The sequence below is a fragment of the Chiloscyllium plagiosum genome, chromosome 32 (genome assembly GCF_004010195.1).
Source record: "Chiloscyllium plagiosum isolate BGI_BamShark_2017 chromosome 32, ASM401019v2, whole genome shotgun sequence".
Taxonomy (NCBI): domain Eukaryota; kingdom Metazoa; phylum Chordata; class Chondrichthyes; order Orectolobiformes; family Hemiscylliidae; genus Chiloscyllium; species Chiloscyllium plagiosum.
Window position 1 is genome coordinate 39622323 of NC_057741.1, and position 17544 is coordinate 39639866.

At 42.0% G+C, this 17544-nt stretch overlaps 1 protein-coding gene across 2 annotated transcripts; it reads left to right on the forward strand.

Moving 5' to 3' along the window:
* The first annotated feature begins 6423 nt into the window (after positions 1-6423).
* Positions 6424-17135, forward strand: LOC122539296 (glycine-rich cell wall structural protein 1.8-like). 2 transcript variants are annotated; one of them, XM_043673991.1, is made up of 4 exons: positions 6424-6510; positions 11503-11607; positions 12884-13180; positions 13223-17135. In XM_043673991.1, the coding sequence occupies exons 1-4, from the start codon at positions 6444-6446 to the stop codon at positions 15217-15219; spliced, it is 2466 nt and encodes an 821-aa protein (XP_043529926.1). In that variant the 5' UTR covers positions 6424-6443; the 3' UTR covers positions 15220-17135. The 2 variants fall into 2 exon arrangements, with proteins under 2 accessions (XP_043529926.1, XP_043529925.1); XM_043673990.1 differs by having other exon boundaries at positions 12884-17135.
* The last annotated feature ends 409 nt before the right edge of the window (positions 17136-17544 follow it).

Here is a 17544-nt window from a genome sequence, read left to right on the forward strand (position 1 = left end):
CACGGCTTCCCTTTAGCTGTGTATGACATTCACAAATACCTGAGCTTCCACCAAACTGCTTACACAGCTCAGAACCCGAACAAACAAGTCTTGTGGAGCTAGGCAAGAGCCTCTGAAAATAACTAGTCAAATTGCAATATCTTCTGCAATTTGATAATTATGGTGTAGGAAATGTAATTTGGTGTAGCCTTTAATTAAAGTGTCCCATGAACTTCCAGGTCACGTGATCTAATGCAGTCTAATTTTATTTGGCTTTGCCTTGACTCTATTTAAAAGAAAAACCATAGTCAGCTGTTAGTTTCAGAGAATTGCTGTCAATTACAACACATTTTTATTTGTTGACAGTTTGTGGTCATCTCAGGTAAAGCCCTAATTGCCCTTGAAAGGATGCTGCATAAGCACGGTGGGTCTTAACAGGCCCCAGTTCAAAGGGCAGTTATGAATCATCGAGATATTTAACGGATGTCACCGGGAATGGAGGGTTTGACTTATAAGGAGAGGCTGAATACACTGGGACTTTTTCCCCTGAAACATCAGAGGCTGGGGAGTAACCTTTTAGAGGTTTATAAAATCATGAGGGGCATGGATAAGATGAATGGCAGGTGTCTTTTCCCTAGGGTGGGAGATTTCAAGACTAGGAGGCATTTTTTAAGGTGAGAGGAGAAAGATTTAAAAAGAACTTGAGGGGCAACCTTTTTTACACAGAGCGTGGTTCATGTGTGGAATGAACCTCCTGAAGAAGTGGTAGATATGGGTACAGTTACAAAGTTTAAAAGACATTTGTATAAGTACATGAATAGAATTGTTTGGCAGCACGTGGGCCCGAAACAGACAGGTGATTAGATTAGATTAGATTAGATTACTTACAGTGTGGAAACAGGCCCTTCGGCCCAACAAGTCCACACCGCCCTGCCAAAGCGCAACCCACCCAGACTCCTACATTTACCCCTTACCTAACACTACAGGCAATTTAGCATGGCCAATTCACCTGACCCTGCACATCTTTGGACTGTGGGAGGAAACCGGAGCACCCGGAGGAAACCCACGCAGACACGGGGAGAACGTGCAAACTCCACACAGTCAGTCGCCTGAGGCGGGAATTGAACCCGGGTCTCTGGCGCTGTGAGGCAGCAGTGCTAACCACTGTGCCACCGTGCCGCCCACACTAGGTGGAACTAGTTTAGTTTGGGAACATGGTCAATATGGACTGGTTGGACCAAAGGGTCTGTTTCCATTCTGTATGACTGTACTCTACATTCTCCCCTAGAGGATAATAGTGAACCAGATGAATCTAGCTGTTTCACAATCAATATCACTGATTTTTGTTTCGTATGCTGGAGAGGAAATTTGATGTTGATCTCCAGTGGCATCAGTTGATCCAGTGTGAGAGGTTGTATTACCACAAGTACACATCTCCCAGGGGCAAGCATTCAGTCTGTGAATGATGGTCAGACCAAGAAGGCTACAATCACAATCTGAGCTGTTCCTGTCATAGAATCCCTACAATATGGAAGTAGGCCATTCGGTCCAGCAAATCCACACCAACCTTCTGAAGAGCATCCCACTCAGACTCAACTCTGTACCTTATCCTTGTAACCCTGCAATTCCCATGGTGAACCCACCTAACCTGCACATCTTTGGACTGTGGGAGGAAACTGGAGCACTTGGAGGAAACCCACCCAGACCACAGGGAGAACACGCAAACTCCAAACAGACAATCGTCTGAGGGTGGGATCGAACCCAGCTCCCTGGCACTGTGAGGCAGCAGTGCTAACCACTGAGCCAACTTGCCATCCCAGGACCACATCTTCCCCAAGCCTTCGAGAATTGTCCAGATTTCCATTGGAAACCTGGGATTCTCCACTGGGCTCGGTACTGGGTCAACCAGGAGAGGGGAAGGTGTCATGTGTTGGAGGGGTTTGTTTGAGGGTCCACTCCAGGCCGGTCTGCAGTGTTTCAGAGCAGTGTGTGCCATTTAGCTGATGTTCTGACTCAGTGGGAGGACTCCTGTTAGCTGGTGATGATCTATGAGAAGGGGGCTTTCTCTCCCATGGCTATCAGGAGGTTTCCCTGACAATGATTGATGCTAACCTTTTAATCTAGATTTATCCCAACAACTGAATTTAAATTCCCCAGCACTAACACAGGTTATGAACTCATGTTTTCAGGCCAATATTCCACTGGATAGTCAGCATCATGCTATCATACTCGAAAAATCATAGGGGCACCGACAATAGCAACTTTCCCAAGTGAATGTAGAAGTACGCTTGAAACAGAAACTCTTAGTGGGGAAAAGGGACAAATTGCATAGCTCTTTCAATAGGCTGACTGAGCCTGCTCCATTGCTGCAGGATTTTGTGATTGTACACAATGAAAACTTTGTAACTGCTGTGGGAGATACAGCCCTTAACCGACATCATGTTGTAAAATTTATCACAGTCAGAAGTCACACAACACCAAGTTATAGTCCAACAGGTTTATTTGAAATAACAAGCTTTATTTCAAATAAACCTGTCAGACTATAACCTGGTGTTGTGTGATTTCTGATTTTTGGATCAGTGGTGCTGGAAGAGCACAGCAATTCAGGCAGCATCCGACAAGCAGCAAAATCGACGTTTCAGGCATCCAAGGAGCAGCGAAATCGACATTTCGGGCAAAAGCCCTTCATCAGGATTAAAGGCAGTGAGCCTGAAGTGTGGAGAGATAAGCTAGAGGAGGGTGGGGGTGGGGAGAAAGTAGCATAGAGTACAATAGGTGAGTCGGGGAGGAGATGAAGGTGATAGGTCAGGAGGAGAGGGTGGAGTGGATAGGTGGAGCTTCAGGGCAGAGGAGATGACCTGGGAGTTGCAGTGGGAGAGGGACTCCCTGAGATTCTTGCAGAGAGAGGAGGAAAACTTCTTCAAGGCAGGCATCCTTGCAAGAGGATTTTAACCCTACTGCGAATCCTCTTGCAAGGATGCCTGCCTTGAAGAAGACACTCATACCCAGCCTCTTACACACCCACATGCACACACATATAAGTTTGTGAGGTGAATTTGTACTTGCAGAATTACATTTTATTTTGATCAAACGCTGCATGAATCCATGTAAGATTATACAAATCCATTTTTTAGGAATAGAATCAGCCTGAACATTGGGACACGGACAGCTTCACACAGGGCACCTCACACCTTTCAATATATTATCTGGGCCAACATGGCACCTATTGTTAAAGTTCACTTGAGAATGTAACTTTTAAAGAAAAGTTCTGTGATTTACATATGAAAGAACTGAAGCCTACATGGTCATTCTAAAAGATGAGAGACTTAACAAACAATCCAGGTCTTTTTCAATATATAACTTCAGTTGCATCACACTGTAAACTTTTGCTATAAAGTCTGTGTCTTATGATCTTATTCTCCACAACCACTTGATGAAAGAGCAGCACTTGGAAAGGTAGTGCTTCCAAATAAACCCGTTGGACTATAACGTTGTATGATTTTTAATTTGATAAAACGCAGCATCACCTTGTATCAGTTTTGGTTATACATAGAGAAAGAAGTGAGTTTTCTAGATGTGGAAGATGTTGATGTGCACTGTATGGTCAATGGAATGGAGGAAGGTCATTCACCCCAAGAAAGTCTGATTGTAAAGACATCCTGGCTGTATCTCCATTTCCATGATACTACCATCGAACAAAAAAAATCCATTGATTTCAGTTATAAGGTGAACAATTCAACTCTCAGCAGCAGCAAATCGACGTCAAAATGTTATTAGTTTTTTTGAGAAACCAGCACCCATTTCCACCATGACTGACCGTCAGCAGCAGTGTGTACCATCTCCAAAAAAAACCTCAAAGCAATTGCAGATGCTGTAAATCAGAAACCAAAACAGAAATTGCTGGAAAGCTCGGCAGCTCTGGCAGGATCTGTGGAGAGAAATCAGAGTTAACGTTTCAGATCAAGTGACCCTTCCTCAGAACTCATCTCTACAAGATGCACTACAGAAATTCACCAAAGATCCTCAGACAGCACCTTCCAAACTCACAGCCACTTCCATATAGAAGGATGAGGGCAGCAGATACATGGGAACACCACCCGCTGCAAGTTCACCTCCAAACCACTCACCATCCTGACTTAGAAATATATCACTGTTCCTTCACTGGGTCACAATCCTGGAATTCCCTCCCTAAGGGCATTGTGGGTCTACCCACAGCATATGGATTGCAGTGGTTCAAGAAGGCAGCTCACCCCCACCTTCTCAAGCGGTAACTAGGGACAGGCAATAAATGCTGATCTATCCAGTGATGCCCACGTCCCACAGAGTTTTTAAAAAGCAGTATAGAGCATCCTGAGGATGTGAAAGGTGCTACATAAATCCAAATGTTTCTTTTCTTTCTCCTTCACTAAGAATGTGATACAACAGGGAACAGAATATAAGTTTAACTTGAAATTTCAGAAAAATTATAACATTAGCTAACCCAGCTGGAAATTATTTGTTGATGGGTATTCTCTGTTCTGGATTGCTATAATCCACAGTAAAAAGGTACTGAAAAGGGTTTCAAAGCAGCTTTTTAAAATATCAAATGGACAAAACCAAAATTATCCAACCTGCTGAAGATTATATGGAAAACACTATCATAAAGAAGAAGCGACATTTCTGCTGTTTGTACCATAATGTTCGTATTCTTCGGCTTGTCAAGAATTCAGCTACTAATATTCTAGCTTGTATCAAATCCACTTCCATAATTGCTGTCCTATGTCACCTACATTAGGGAGGGAAATTGAGAAGTTTAGAAGAATGAGAGGAGATTTAATTGAAGTCCATCAGATGCTAAAGAGATTGACAAAGTAGATGTAGAGAGAATGTTTCCTCCCTGTGGGGCAATCTAGAACAAGATGTAATGGTTTTAGGATAAGGGTCGGCAGATTTGAAATAGAGATAAGGAGGAATCTCTTCTCTCAAAGGGTCATGAATCTGTGGAATTTACTCCCCCAGAGTGCAGTGGATGCTGGGAAATGGAGTAAACTTACGGAGGAATAGGCAGATTTTTAATTAGTAATGGGTTGAAGGGTTATGCAGATTAGACAGGGCAGTGGAGTTGAGGTCAAGATGAGATCAGCCATGATTGTATTAAATGGTGGAGCAGGTTCAAGGGGATGTATGGCCTAAACCTACTTCTGGGTTTTCTGTTGATATGTACACTAGACCCTCCCCAATGTTTGGACCCAACATTTATAATTTACAACATTGACTTGAAATCAATGATTCTCTTCCCTATGTTTGTAGTATTTTCCAGTCCTCCAGCACCAATGCTCTATTCCTCAAACAATCACAAAATACTGGAGATATTGGTGATCTGAACTAATAATGGATAATAATGGAACAGTGTAGGTTAGATGGGCATCAGATTATTTTCACAACATCATGGGCCGAAGGGCCTGTACTGCACTGTAACATTCTATGTTCTATGAAATAAAAACAGAAGTTGTTGGAGAAACATAGCCAGGGTGGATAATATCTTTGGAGAGAGAAACAGAGTTAGTATTTCCAATCTGATATGACTCTTGAAGAACTATATTGGACTCAAAACGTTAACTCGTTTCACTTGCCATGGATGCTGCCTATTTCTCCAGCACTTTCTGCTTTCATTAAGTATCTATTCCTCTTGCAGATTCCTGTTTTTTCTGCCCTACCAATGGGGACTGTGCCTTTGAAGGGAAAACATTGCATTTTTGAAGCAACGTTCGCACCCACTGTACATCTCATAGTCTACATTCCCTCCAATTGTTCCTGTCTCTGAAGTCAGTGTGTGGCAGTAATTGCAGAATCAGAAGTCCATGTGTCCATACAATCAGTGGTGTGCACAGTCCCTCTGAACAGCTGGACTGCTTAAAGGGATTGTTCCTCAAGATGCTCTACAGCCAATGAAGTTCAATTGAAGGGTAGTCATTGTTGTAACGTAGGAAGAAGCCCGTGTGTCTTAACTCCTGTAAGAGTCTCCTTAAAAGACAACTTACTGACTAACATTTTAGTTACTATCCCTAAAACCTTGTTTGTAAGCTCAGTGCCTTTGTAAAATGCTTTAGGATATTTGTCTATATTAAAGGATTTATGTAAATACATGTTCGTAGCTGCAAAAATGCAATCTCCTAAAGTGTTGATCTGTTTGGACTAAAGCTCAATCTATGCCAACAACTGAGAGTGATCATTTTGAATTAAAGACAGAAATGAGTGCTGATTTAGTGGCTCAATCATGCATTATTCATCGCTGAGAGTTGTGGAGATTTCACTTTCTAAGAGAAAGTACATCCCTCAAAACTAAATTGCAGTGTCTGTGTTTAGGGTGGTGGGTGACTCCATGCTGTAATTATAGGTTTTCTCTCACTTTCAGAGGGTGATATAAGCTGCACTGTGCAGCTCTCCACCACCAGCTTCTGACTGCGCTGACAACACCTGCAGCCATGCTCAGGAAAGCAGTTATACTCGCATTCTGCACCATTATTGCTCTACAGCTGCCTACAACTTCAGGTAAGTTCCTTGTTTTGAGGTGACTAGCAGTCAGATAATCTTTATAATGTTGTTTTGAAATTCCAAAGCTTCTTCGAAAATTATTTTCAAGCAGTATTTTAAAGACCTTAGAAACGTTGGATATTGACTTCAGGACAAAACATCATGGATGTTGGAGATCTGAAATAAAGACAGAAATTGCTAGAGAAACTCAAACAGTCTGGTAACATCTGTGGAGAGAGAAAGAGAGTTAATGTTTTGACTTGAAATGTTAACTCTCTTTCTCTGTCCATGGATATCGAAATCAGCCTTTTCCATGTGGTGTTTTGAAAGAGTGCACAAACTCTCTGACATATCTGGGAAAAACTTGTAAATATTTTACACAGAACAGTCAATGTCCAGAGGGCAAGCATTTAAAACAAAAACAAATGTTGCTGGAGAAACTCAGCAGGTCTAGCAGCATCTGTGGAGAGAGAAACAGAGTTAACATTTCAAGTCCAGTCACTCTTCTTCAGATCTGGACTCAAAACATGAACTCTGTTTCGCTTTGCACAGATGCTGCCAGATCTGCTGAGTTTCTCCAGTGATTTCTGCTTTTGTTTCACATTTCCAGCATTGTTCTTGACAAAAGTTTGAGGTGACTGACAGAAAAGAAGGAAGGGGAAAATTATTTTTACACAATGGGTTGCTGTGATCCAGAATTGCACTGCCTGAAACAGTGGAGGAAGCAGATTAAATAACTTCCTGAAGTGTAATGGACTAGATATTTGAAAAGAAAGCTTTGCAGAGCCATAGGGAAACTGGATAGCTCTTTCAAAGGGCCAGTACTGGCACAATGCACGAAATGGTGTCCTTTCATGCTGTGCAATATTATATTTCACAAGGCGCTAATGAGAGACTGATTAGACTGGGCACTGAAACAACTGCACTGTTATTTATTTTGATGTGGAAATGGTAATGCATCATTGTAGCATCATGGTATTTGTTGTTCTACTCATAGACAGTAAATCATGTAGAATCCACAGCACAGAAACTGTAAGACCATAAGATACAGGAGCAGAATTAGACCATTTGGCCCACTGAGTCTGCACATCATTCGATCATGGCTGATATGTTTCTCAATCCCATTCTCCTGCCTTCTCCCCGTAACCCTTGATCCCCTGACTAATTGAGAACCTGTCTATCTCTGTCTTAAAGACACTCAGTGACTTGGCCTCCATAGCCCCCTGTGGCAATGAGTCCCACAGATTCCCCACCCTCCTGCTGAAGAAATTCCTCCTCATCTCAGTTCGAAAGGGTTGTCCCTTCACTCTGTGACTATCCCTTGGTTCCTGGTTTCTCCTAAAGGTGAAAACTTCTTCTCCATGTCCACATTCAAGCCTCTCAGTATTCTCCAAAATGTCCACCTTCTTCCTCAACCGAGCGTTCCCCAGCACTGTGTTAAATAGGGCCCTCAGCCAGTGTTTTCTCTGTCCAACTGCTCCATCTCTCTATGGACTCTATGCCCACCTATCATTTACTCCTTGACCCCTTCTCCAACCCCATCTTCTGCACATATGCCAACATTTTCTTAGCTACCATCAGTTCTGAGGAAAGGTCACTGGACCCGATATATTAAATCTGATTTCCTGCCGGAAATGCTGCCAGACTTCATGAGCTTTTCCAGCAGTTTCTGTTTTTGCCTCTCAGTATTCTGTAAGTTTCAATCAGATCCCCCTCATTCTTCTAAACTCCATCGAGTACAGGCCTAGAGTCATCAACTGTTCCTTCTATGATAAGCCCTTCCTCCCAGGGGCTGCTCTTCTCCTCTGGACCCTGTCCAAGGCTAACACATTCTTCCTCAGAAACATTGGCCAAAACTGCTCATAATATTCCAAAAGCAATCTGAGCAGAGCCTCAGCAGTACATCTCTGCTCTTGTATTCTAGCCCTTTTGAAATGAATGATAACATTGCATTTGCTTTCCAGCTGCTAACTGAAACTGTATGTTAACCTTAAGACAATCCTGAATTAGTGCTCTAAAGTCCCTTTTTTAAAGGTTTCTGAAGTCTTTTCCTATTTAGTCTATTTAGGAATAGAGTCTATTCCTCTATTCTTCCTACCAAGGTGCATGACCTCACATTTTCCTACATTGTATTCCATCTGCCACTCCTTTCTCCACTCTCCTTGCCTGTCCAAATCCTTCTGCAGCCTCCCTGTCTCCTCAACACTACCTGCTCCTCCATCTATCTTTGTGTCATCTGCAAACTCAGTACCAATGCCCTCAGTTCCTTCATCCAGATTGCTAATGTACAACATGAATAGTTGTGGTCCCAATGATGACCCCTGTAGAACTCCACTAGTCACCGGCTGCCATCTTGTAAATGATTTCTTTATCCCGACTCTCTGCTTTCTGCCAGTCAGCCAACCCTCTCTCCATGCCAGTACCTTGTCCCCAACACCATGGGCTCTTATCTTATTTTGCAGCCACCTGTGCAGCACCTTGTCAAAGGACTTTTGGAAACCCAAAATAGATCACATCCATTGTCTCTCCTTTGTCTAACCTGCTTGTTACTTACTCAAAGAATTCTAATAGGTTTGTCAGGCATGACCTCCCTTGACAAAGCTGTGCTGACTCCCCCCTGCTTTACCATGCACTTCCAACCTCTCCGAAATCTCATTATTAGTAATAATGAGCAGGTCATTTGACCCAGCTGTCTGCACTAGCATTTCTATTCTACACCAACCTCCTCTCACACCATCACATCCACCTCTATCAGCACAATCTTGAATTCTGTTCACCCTCCTGTATTTATGTAGCTTCCTCTTAAATTCATAGTGCACTGGGACATAGATTAGAAATGACAGTCACTTATGGAGTGAATGTTCCTGGAGATGCTCCTGACTGTAGGGAATATAGATCATAGAACTGTGTATTCCGTCTAAAGACAACAGGTGGAAAATGGTGTGTGGTTACGGGGCTGCTCATGTCTAACATATTCACAAGCTCCAAACGTGGTGTTTCTGAAATATTACCTTAATATTGACAGAAAAATATTTTCTTGTTCTGGCTCCATCTGTTTGGTCACTGAAGATAGGTTTTTAGGAGGAGGACAGAGAGATGGAGAGGTTTTGGAAGGGAATTCCAGAGTTCCTGGTCAAGGAAAGCATGGCCATCAGGTGTTGGAGCTGGGGATGAGCACGGAGCGGGATCCAATGTGGAAGGGTTAATGATCTGGAGGATGTTACAGAGATAGAGAGGGACAAGGTCAGTTGGAACATAAGAATGAGAATATAAAAACTGAACCATTATTGGAACTGGGGGTCAAGTAAGTCAGTGAGCACAAAGGCGATGGGACATAGTACAAGACAGGATAGGGATGGCAGAGTTTTGGATGAGCTAACGTTTTTAGGTGATGTTGGTTTCAGACCCATTTACTTTAAGCTGAGTAGCCCCAGACTAAAACGCAGATAGAGGAAAGACACAAAGCTTGATTGCTTGGTGCCAGCTGCAATTGTCTTAACAGGTTTATTCAGATTTTCTGATTACTTTTATTCATTCAATGGGATGTGGTTGTCATTGGCCTAGCCACCATTTATTGCCCATCTGTAATTGCCTTTGAACTGAGCATCATGCTCAGCCCTTTCAGAGGGCAGTTAGGAGTCACCCACGTTGCTGTGGAGTCACATGTAGGCCAGAGCAGGTAAGGACAGCAGATTTCCTTCCCTGAAGGACATTAGTGAACTTGATTCACAATAACAAACCCTACAAGATTGCCCGGCATCCAGCATTTAATTCCATAAATTTATCAAAGTCAAATTTCACCATGGTGGGATTCAAACCCATATTCCTACAACATTAGCCTTGGCCTCTGGAATGCTAGTCCATTAGTACATTATCACCACAACACCACCATCACACAGAGAATAGGCTACTTTCAGAAGCCTCTGAAAACCCCTCAACACAGACTGTTAAAGTTCCATTATATTGTGATCTGTTCTAGACCCTGGTGGGATTTTCCAAGCCTGGAGGTGCAATTGCAAAGATGTAGACTTCTCCTGAAGGAGTTCATCACTCACCAAATGATCATGGCACTCCTTTCGTGCCATTGTTGGTGGTCACACTTTGCCCAAACCTCTCTGCTGCTTTATCTCCCTCTTGTCCTTTCATTAAAGCTTACCTCTTTAAGCCAAGTTTAAGAACATAAGGGATAGAAGCATGGGTAGGCCATTCAGCCCCTCAAGCTTGTTTTGCTAATTCAAAAACCGACCACTCTTGACTGAACTTCCCCAGATCTCAACTTCTCTTTCATGCCAGTCCCTCATTACCCTCAACATTTCAAAAATGCATCTACCTCCTCTTTGCGCACTTTCTGTGATCCAGCCTCCACAACTCTTGGGGATAGAGAATTCCAGATATGTACTACCCTCTAGAATGCTTTGGAAAGGGTTCAGTGGAGATTTACTCAGATGTTGCCCGGTATGAAGGGAAGGACTTATGAGGAAAGGTTGAGGGACTTGAGGCTGTTTTTGCTAGAGAGAAGAAGGTTGAGAGGTGACTTAATTGAGACATATAAGATAATCAGAGGGTTAGATAGGGTGGACAGCGAGAGCCTTTTTCCTTGGATGGTGATGGCTAGCACAAGGGGACGTAGCGTTAAATTGAGGGGTGATAGATATAGGACAGATGTCAGAGGTAGTTTCTTTACTCAGAGAGTAGTAGGCCGTGGAACGCCCTGCCTGCAACAGTCGTAGACTCACCAACTTTAAGGGCATTGGAAAGGTCATTTGATAAACATATGGATGAACATGGAATAATGTAGAAAAGGTGGGCTTCAGATCGATTTCACAAATTGGCACATCGAGGGCCGAAGGGCCTGTACTGCGCTGTAATGTTCTATGTTCTAATGTCTTGTTTTGATCCATGCTCCAAATATCATTGGGTTGTCTTGCAATCTTTTGATGATGGTGATGTTTCTGAATCATGTAAATGGAAATGGATGTCACAAAGTGAAATGTTCCCTCTCATTTCCAGCGGTTAATCATGGAGCTACAATCCAGCCAGATGATAAGAAGTGCTTAACTAATCCTGATCACCCAGACTGCCAGCAGCCTCAAAACAATGCACCATCAGATCAAAGTAAGTCAATCTCAGCAGAATGGCCTGTATTCCTCTGCTGTTTGAGATACACCGGTTTCTATTTGTCATCTCAGACTAGTTATTCCCCAGATGTTTCAACCCTTTAAGATTTGTAACATTATTTGGATCATTGTAAGAAATCAAAGGTTACCTGGTCTTTTAAAGTTAATTCACCCAAAGGTGATTTTGCCAATATTTACCTCACATTGTTTAGATCTATTTTTGAATCCATTACATCTCATCTCTTCATATCCCAAATAAAGTAAACATCCATCTTTTGCAGTCATGACACAGAGCTCACTGCAAATGTTTGGAACTGCATCACTCCTGAAGATTCCCTTGCTAAAGTCTTTGTGTAAGATCATTAAAGAGGGGCACTCCCTCCACTCCCTCCACCCACAACGCGCTGTACCATCTACAAGATGCTCTACAGAAATTCATCAAGGCTCCTCAGACAGCACCTTCCAATCCCACGACCACTTGCATCTAGAAGGACGAGGGCAGCAGATACATGGAAACACCACCCTCTACAAGTTCCCCTCCAAGCCACTCACCATCCTAACTTGGAAGTATATCATCGTGCCTTCACTGTCACTGGGTCAGAATCCTGGAATTCCCTCCCTAAGGGCATTGTGGGTCTACCTACAGCACATGGACTGCAGCGGGTCAAGAAGGCAGCTCACCCCCACCTTCTCAAGGGGCAACTAGGGATAGGCAATAAACCTGGTCCCCATCAGCGATGCCCGGATCTCATGAATGAATAAAACAAAAACATCACTTATCTATAACAAGGAAAACAATGACCCTAATGTGTATCCCATTGCATACACACTGCTGTTAATAATATTTCAATTCACTCCCATTCACCAATTCCTATCCTTTCACCAATGCCTGTTATTTTAATACTTAATTGCTTCTATTCTCCAAATAATCTAATATGAGTTACTTTACAAAAACCTTTTGAAAGTTCCAGATACACAACATCTACAGCCATACCTTCATCGATTCTCTCTATTCCTTCATTGCATTGTTGACACAATCCACTACTGCCCGCATAGAATTATAGAGTCATAGAGATATACAGCATGGAAACAGATCCTTCGGTCCAACTTGTCCATACCGACCAGATATCCTAATTAAGCTAGTCCCATTTGCCAGCGTTTGGCCCATATCACTCTAAACCCTTCCTATTCAGGTGGTTTACAATGTGAAACAGTATTATTTGTGATGTACATTGGTTTCAAATGTAATTCTTTCTAACTGTTATTTTCCATAGGAATAGAAAAAGGAAACAGCTTTTTAGATTCACTTCGATCAAGGTCCCGTCGTTGTCCATTTGGCACATCGTTTTACACAAGCCAAAAGCGTGGAATGCACCAAGGATCTTCTAATAGCAAAGGACTGTCCAATTTCTATGATTCTCTAACTGGACCAAAAGGTTGGGAATGGTTGTTTGGCAGTGATGTTTATGGCAAGGGTCAAGGAACAAAAGGCAGTGGAAGTGGACAAAATGGTAACAGTCAGGGAGGAAACAGCAATGGCAATAGTCAAAATGGGAATGGTCAAGGGTCAGGTGGTTATGGCAATAGCCAAAATGGGAATGGTCAAGGATCAGGTGGTTATGGCAATAGCCAAAATGGGAATGGTCAAGGGTCAGGTGGCTATGGAAATAGCCAAAATGGGAATGGTCAAGGGTCAGGTGGTTATGGTAATAGTCAAAATAGTCAGGGGTCAAACAACAATGAGAATGAAGAAGATGAGGGTAGTCAGGGATCAAACAATAATGGGAATGATGAAGATGAGGATAGTGAGGAATCAAACAGCAATGGATATGATGAAGATGAATATAATGAAGGATCAAACAGCAATGGGAATGGTCAAAATAGTCAGGGATCAAATGGGAATGGGCAAAATAGTCAGGGATCAAATAGCAATGGGAATGGGCAAAATAGTCAGGGATCAAATGGCAATGGGAATGGACAAAATGGAAATGGTCAGGGAGGAAACAACAATGGATATGATGAGGATGAATATAATGAGGGGCTAAACAACAATGGGAATGGCCAAAATGGAAATGGTCAGGGGTCAAATGGCAATGGATATGGCCAAAATGGTCAGGGATCAAATGGCAATGGGTATGGCCAAAATGGTCAAGGGTCAAATGGCAATGGGTATGGCCAAAGTGGACAAGGGTCAAATGGCTATGGGTATGGTCAAAATGGTCAGGGATCAAATGGCAATGGGTATGATCAGTATGGAAATGGTCAAGGGTCAAACAGCAATGGGAATGGTCAAAATGGGCAAGGGTCAAATGGAAATGGTTATGGTCAAAATGGTCAGGGATCAAATGGCAATGGGTATGATCAATATGGAAATGGTCAAGGGTCAAACAACAATGGGTACAGTCAAAATGGGCAAGGGTCAAATGGAAATGGGTATGGTCAAAATGGGCAAGGGTCAAATGGCTATGGATATGATCAATATGGAAATGGTCAAGGATCAAACAGCAATGGGTACAGTCAAAATGGTCAGGGGTCAAATGGAAATGGGTATGGTCAAAATGGTCAGGGGTCAAATGGCAATGGGTATGATCAATATGGAAATGGTCAAGGGTCAAACAGCAATGGGTACAATCAAAATGGGCAAGGGTCAAATGGAAATGGGTATGGTCAAAATGGAAATGGGTATGGTCAAAATGGGAATGGGTATGGTCAAAATGGTCAGGGATCAAATGGCTATGGATATGACCAGTATGGGAATGGTCAATCATCATATAATAATGGGAATGGCCAAAACGGAAATGGCCAGGGGTCAAATGGAAATGGCAATGGTCAAAGTGGACAAGGATCAAATGGCAATGGGTATGATCAATATGGAAATGGTCAAGGGTCAAACAACAATGGATATAGCCAAAATGGTCAAGGGTCAAATGGCAATGGGTATGGCCAAAATGGTCAGGGATCAGGAAACAATGGGTATGGCCAAAATGGTCAGGGGTCAAATGGCAATGGGTATGGTCAAAATGGTCAAGGGTCAGGCAACAATGGGTATGATCATTATGGGAATAGTCAAGGGTCAAATGGCAATGGGTATGGCCAAAATGGTCAAGGATCAAATGGCAATGGGTATGGCCAAAATGGTCAGGGATCAGATGGGAATGGATATGGCCAAAATGGTCAGGGGTCAAATGGCAATGGGTATGATCATTATGGGAGTAGTCAAGGGTCAAATGGCAATGGGTATGGCCAAAATGGTCAAGGATCAAATGGCAATGGGTATGGCCAAAATGGTCAGGGATCAAATGGGAATGGATATGGCCAAAATGGTCAAGGGTCAAATGGCAATGGACATGGTCAAAATGGTCAAGGGTCAGGCAACAATGGGAATGATCAATATGGGAATGGCCAAGGGTCAGGCAACAATATGGTCGAATCACATGGTAGTAACAAATTGGCTAGGTCTGTAGCTGCTAAAAACTCACATAAAAGGCACTATATGAAAAGGGAAGTATCAAATCAAGATAATATCTCTGCCATTAAAAAACTGTACTATCACAGACTACGCCCACGTTACAGATACAGCCTAATTGGACAAAAAACTAACAAACCATAAAATAAAATTGAATTCATGTGATCAACTAGCTCCTTAAGTTAGATCCTATCTGTTTATCTGATAATCTAAATGCAAGATGTTTCTATCTGATTTTGTTGTCTTCACTGATAACTATCTGAGAAGAAAGTGTTTATGTTGGAAGGCACCTTAAGAGGATTAGAAAATGCATGCCAGTCAAACTGAGATCAGTACTTTACGTGAAAGCAAAATTCTGCATTATTTTCTCATATTATCATTGTGTAATTTTGTTTACAAACCTCCTCTGAATCTTCAGGATATCCTCTGGGCCAGTACCTGAATTGTTATTGATTTGAGCAGTTGTTGAAAACTGCTCATGTAAACTTCAATAATTTAATATTTAAATGCAAATTCTCATTTGAACCAGAATCAATCGGGGGCTCAGCAATATCAGCTTTAATTCAGTCCTGCAACCAACATGGCCAAACTCAGAGAAGTTAAGTTATACAAATGCATTTTCACAATTATCCCGCTGATTGGGCCACCTAACTCAACCTACTCAATCATATTTATCCCAGGTAGCTGCAAAAATCATACTAATAACAGTTATGTTTTATTCATTTTCGAATCTACCTGTTCAGAGGTGCTCTGACATATCTCGCGACCATGTGGGAATTCAACCCAGGCCTCCTGGCTCAGAGATAGAAAGGATTAATTTTTATTAGAACTGGCATGATTGAGGTATTAACCAACTTAACCAAATGAATTTGCTCCATGTGAATGGAATTTGGTTCTACAAGGTCACGATTAGTTGGCTCTGGTTCAAATCCCACTTGCTCCAGAGGTGTGGGTAATAACATCTCTGAACAGGTCAACTAGAAAAATAGGTTGCATTTTTTAAAAACTCAGACCACTGCAGGGTGGGGAGTTGGTGCTCTCTTATATCACAGTGGTAGTGTTCCCTGCCCCTAGACAGAGATGTCCAGGTTCAAGTCCCACCTACTCTGCAGGTTTTTAATAACATCTCTTAAACAGATTAATTTTAAAAAAAGGTCCAATCCTGATAATGTGGGCAATAACTTTATACTCTGTTATCTGGCTCAGGATCTTGGCAAGTCTGCAAATACTTTAAAATGTGGTATATTATTAATACCATGTTGAAAGATTGATCCTCAAGGCAATTATCATTCAGGTGGTAAAGGATTGTCTGTATGAATTGATAGTCACATCTTACATTTGCAAGTCGTACATTCTGCAACATTGAGCAATCATTTCAGACTCGGTCTCCAGGTAAAAGCATATTCAGTTTTACAAGTGAGAAAATAACTTTTCTGAGAAACAATTTCAATGTCAACAGATTTAGTTTGTAAAAATACATTCAGCTTTCAGTGAAGTTGTCTCAAAGTTGACCAGTAGTTATCATCTGTGTTTATAGTAATCTTTGGGTATTTGTTGTTCTCCTGTGGGATTAACAATCCTTTCTGAATTTAACTCCTATCTTAAAAGTAAAGAGATTTAATAACAACTCTCAAAAAGGGAATATGAGATACAATCTCAGTCTATGTAGAAAAATAAGAGAAGTGGGACCAATTGGGTAATTCCTGCAAAGAGCCAGCACAAGCATAATGGATTGAATGGCCACTTTCTGCAATATATGATTCCGTGTTAAAGTGTGATATAGGATAGAATCTATTGCCATGACACAGAAGTTAAAGAATGTCAAGTTTTATACAGGCTGGCTGACTGCTGGGATTTGGTTGTTCGGTTGGTTGGAGGATTCCATTGACACAAACTGATGGTCTTTCTTTTCCTTTCACACCTTAACCCACAATGTCATTTAATGTAAAGATAAAATGTCTGTAATGTCTCTTGGTTTCCTTCATACTGTTGCCAGTGACTGCCCTGGATACTTACACTGTTGTCTCCATATCACACCAATAAAGGTTTCTGTAATCTCAGTTATGGTTTTCTGTCGAGTGTCTGTGTTATTGGAATCATCATTTTGAAGACATGCAACACAACCTGGTCTACGTTATCAATCTAAGGATTGCATTATTTTAAGGAGCTAGTTCATCATCACCTTCTCCAGGACAAACAGATGTACACTAGGCAGTGCCACCTCTGAACTGTGGATTCTGCCACACCCATTCCTCTCACCCTTTCAGCTGAACTTCTATTCCTTTCTGCCTCATCAGTGCTGGGTCCTCTACTTTTTGTCATTTATATAAATGCTTTGGATGTGAGCTTAAGAGGTATAGTTAGTAAGTTTGCAGATAACACCAAAATTGGAGGTGTAGTGGACAGTGAGGAAGGTTACCTTGGATTACAATGGGATCTTCATCAGATGAGCCATTGGGCTGAGGAGTG

Excerpts from the sequence above, each read along its gene's own strand:
- LOC122539296 (XM_043673990.1), top strand. The coding sequence starts at position 6,444 with ATGCTCAGGAAAGCAGTTATACTCGCATTCTGCACCATTATTGCTCTA. Across the intron at positions 6,511-11,502 it reads ACAGCTGCCTACAACTTCAG|CGGTTAATCATGGAGCTACA; the intron begins GTAAGTTCCTTG and ends TCTCATTTCCAG. Across the intron at positions 11,608-12,883 it reads CAATGCACCATCAGATCAAA|GAATAGAAAAAGGAAACAGC; the intron begins GTAAGTCAATCT and ends TATTTTCCATAG.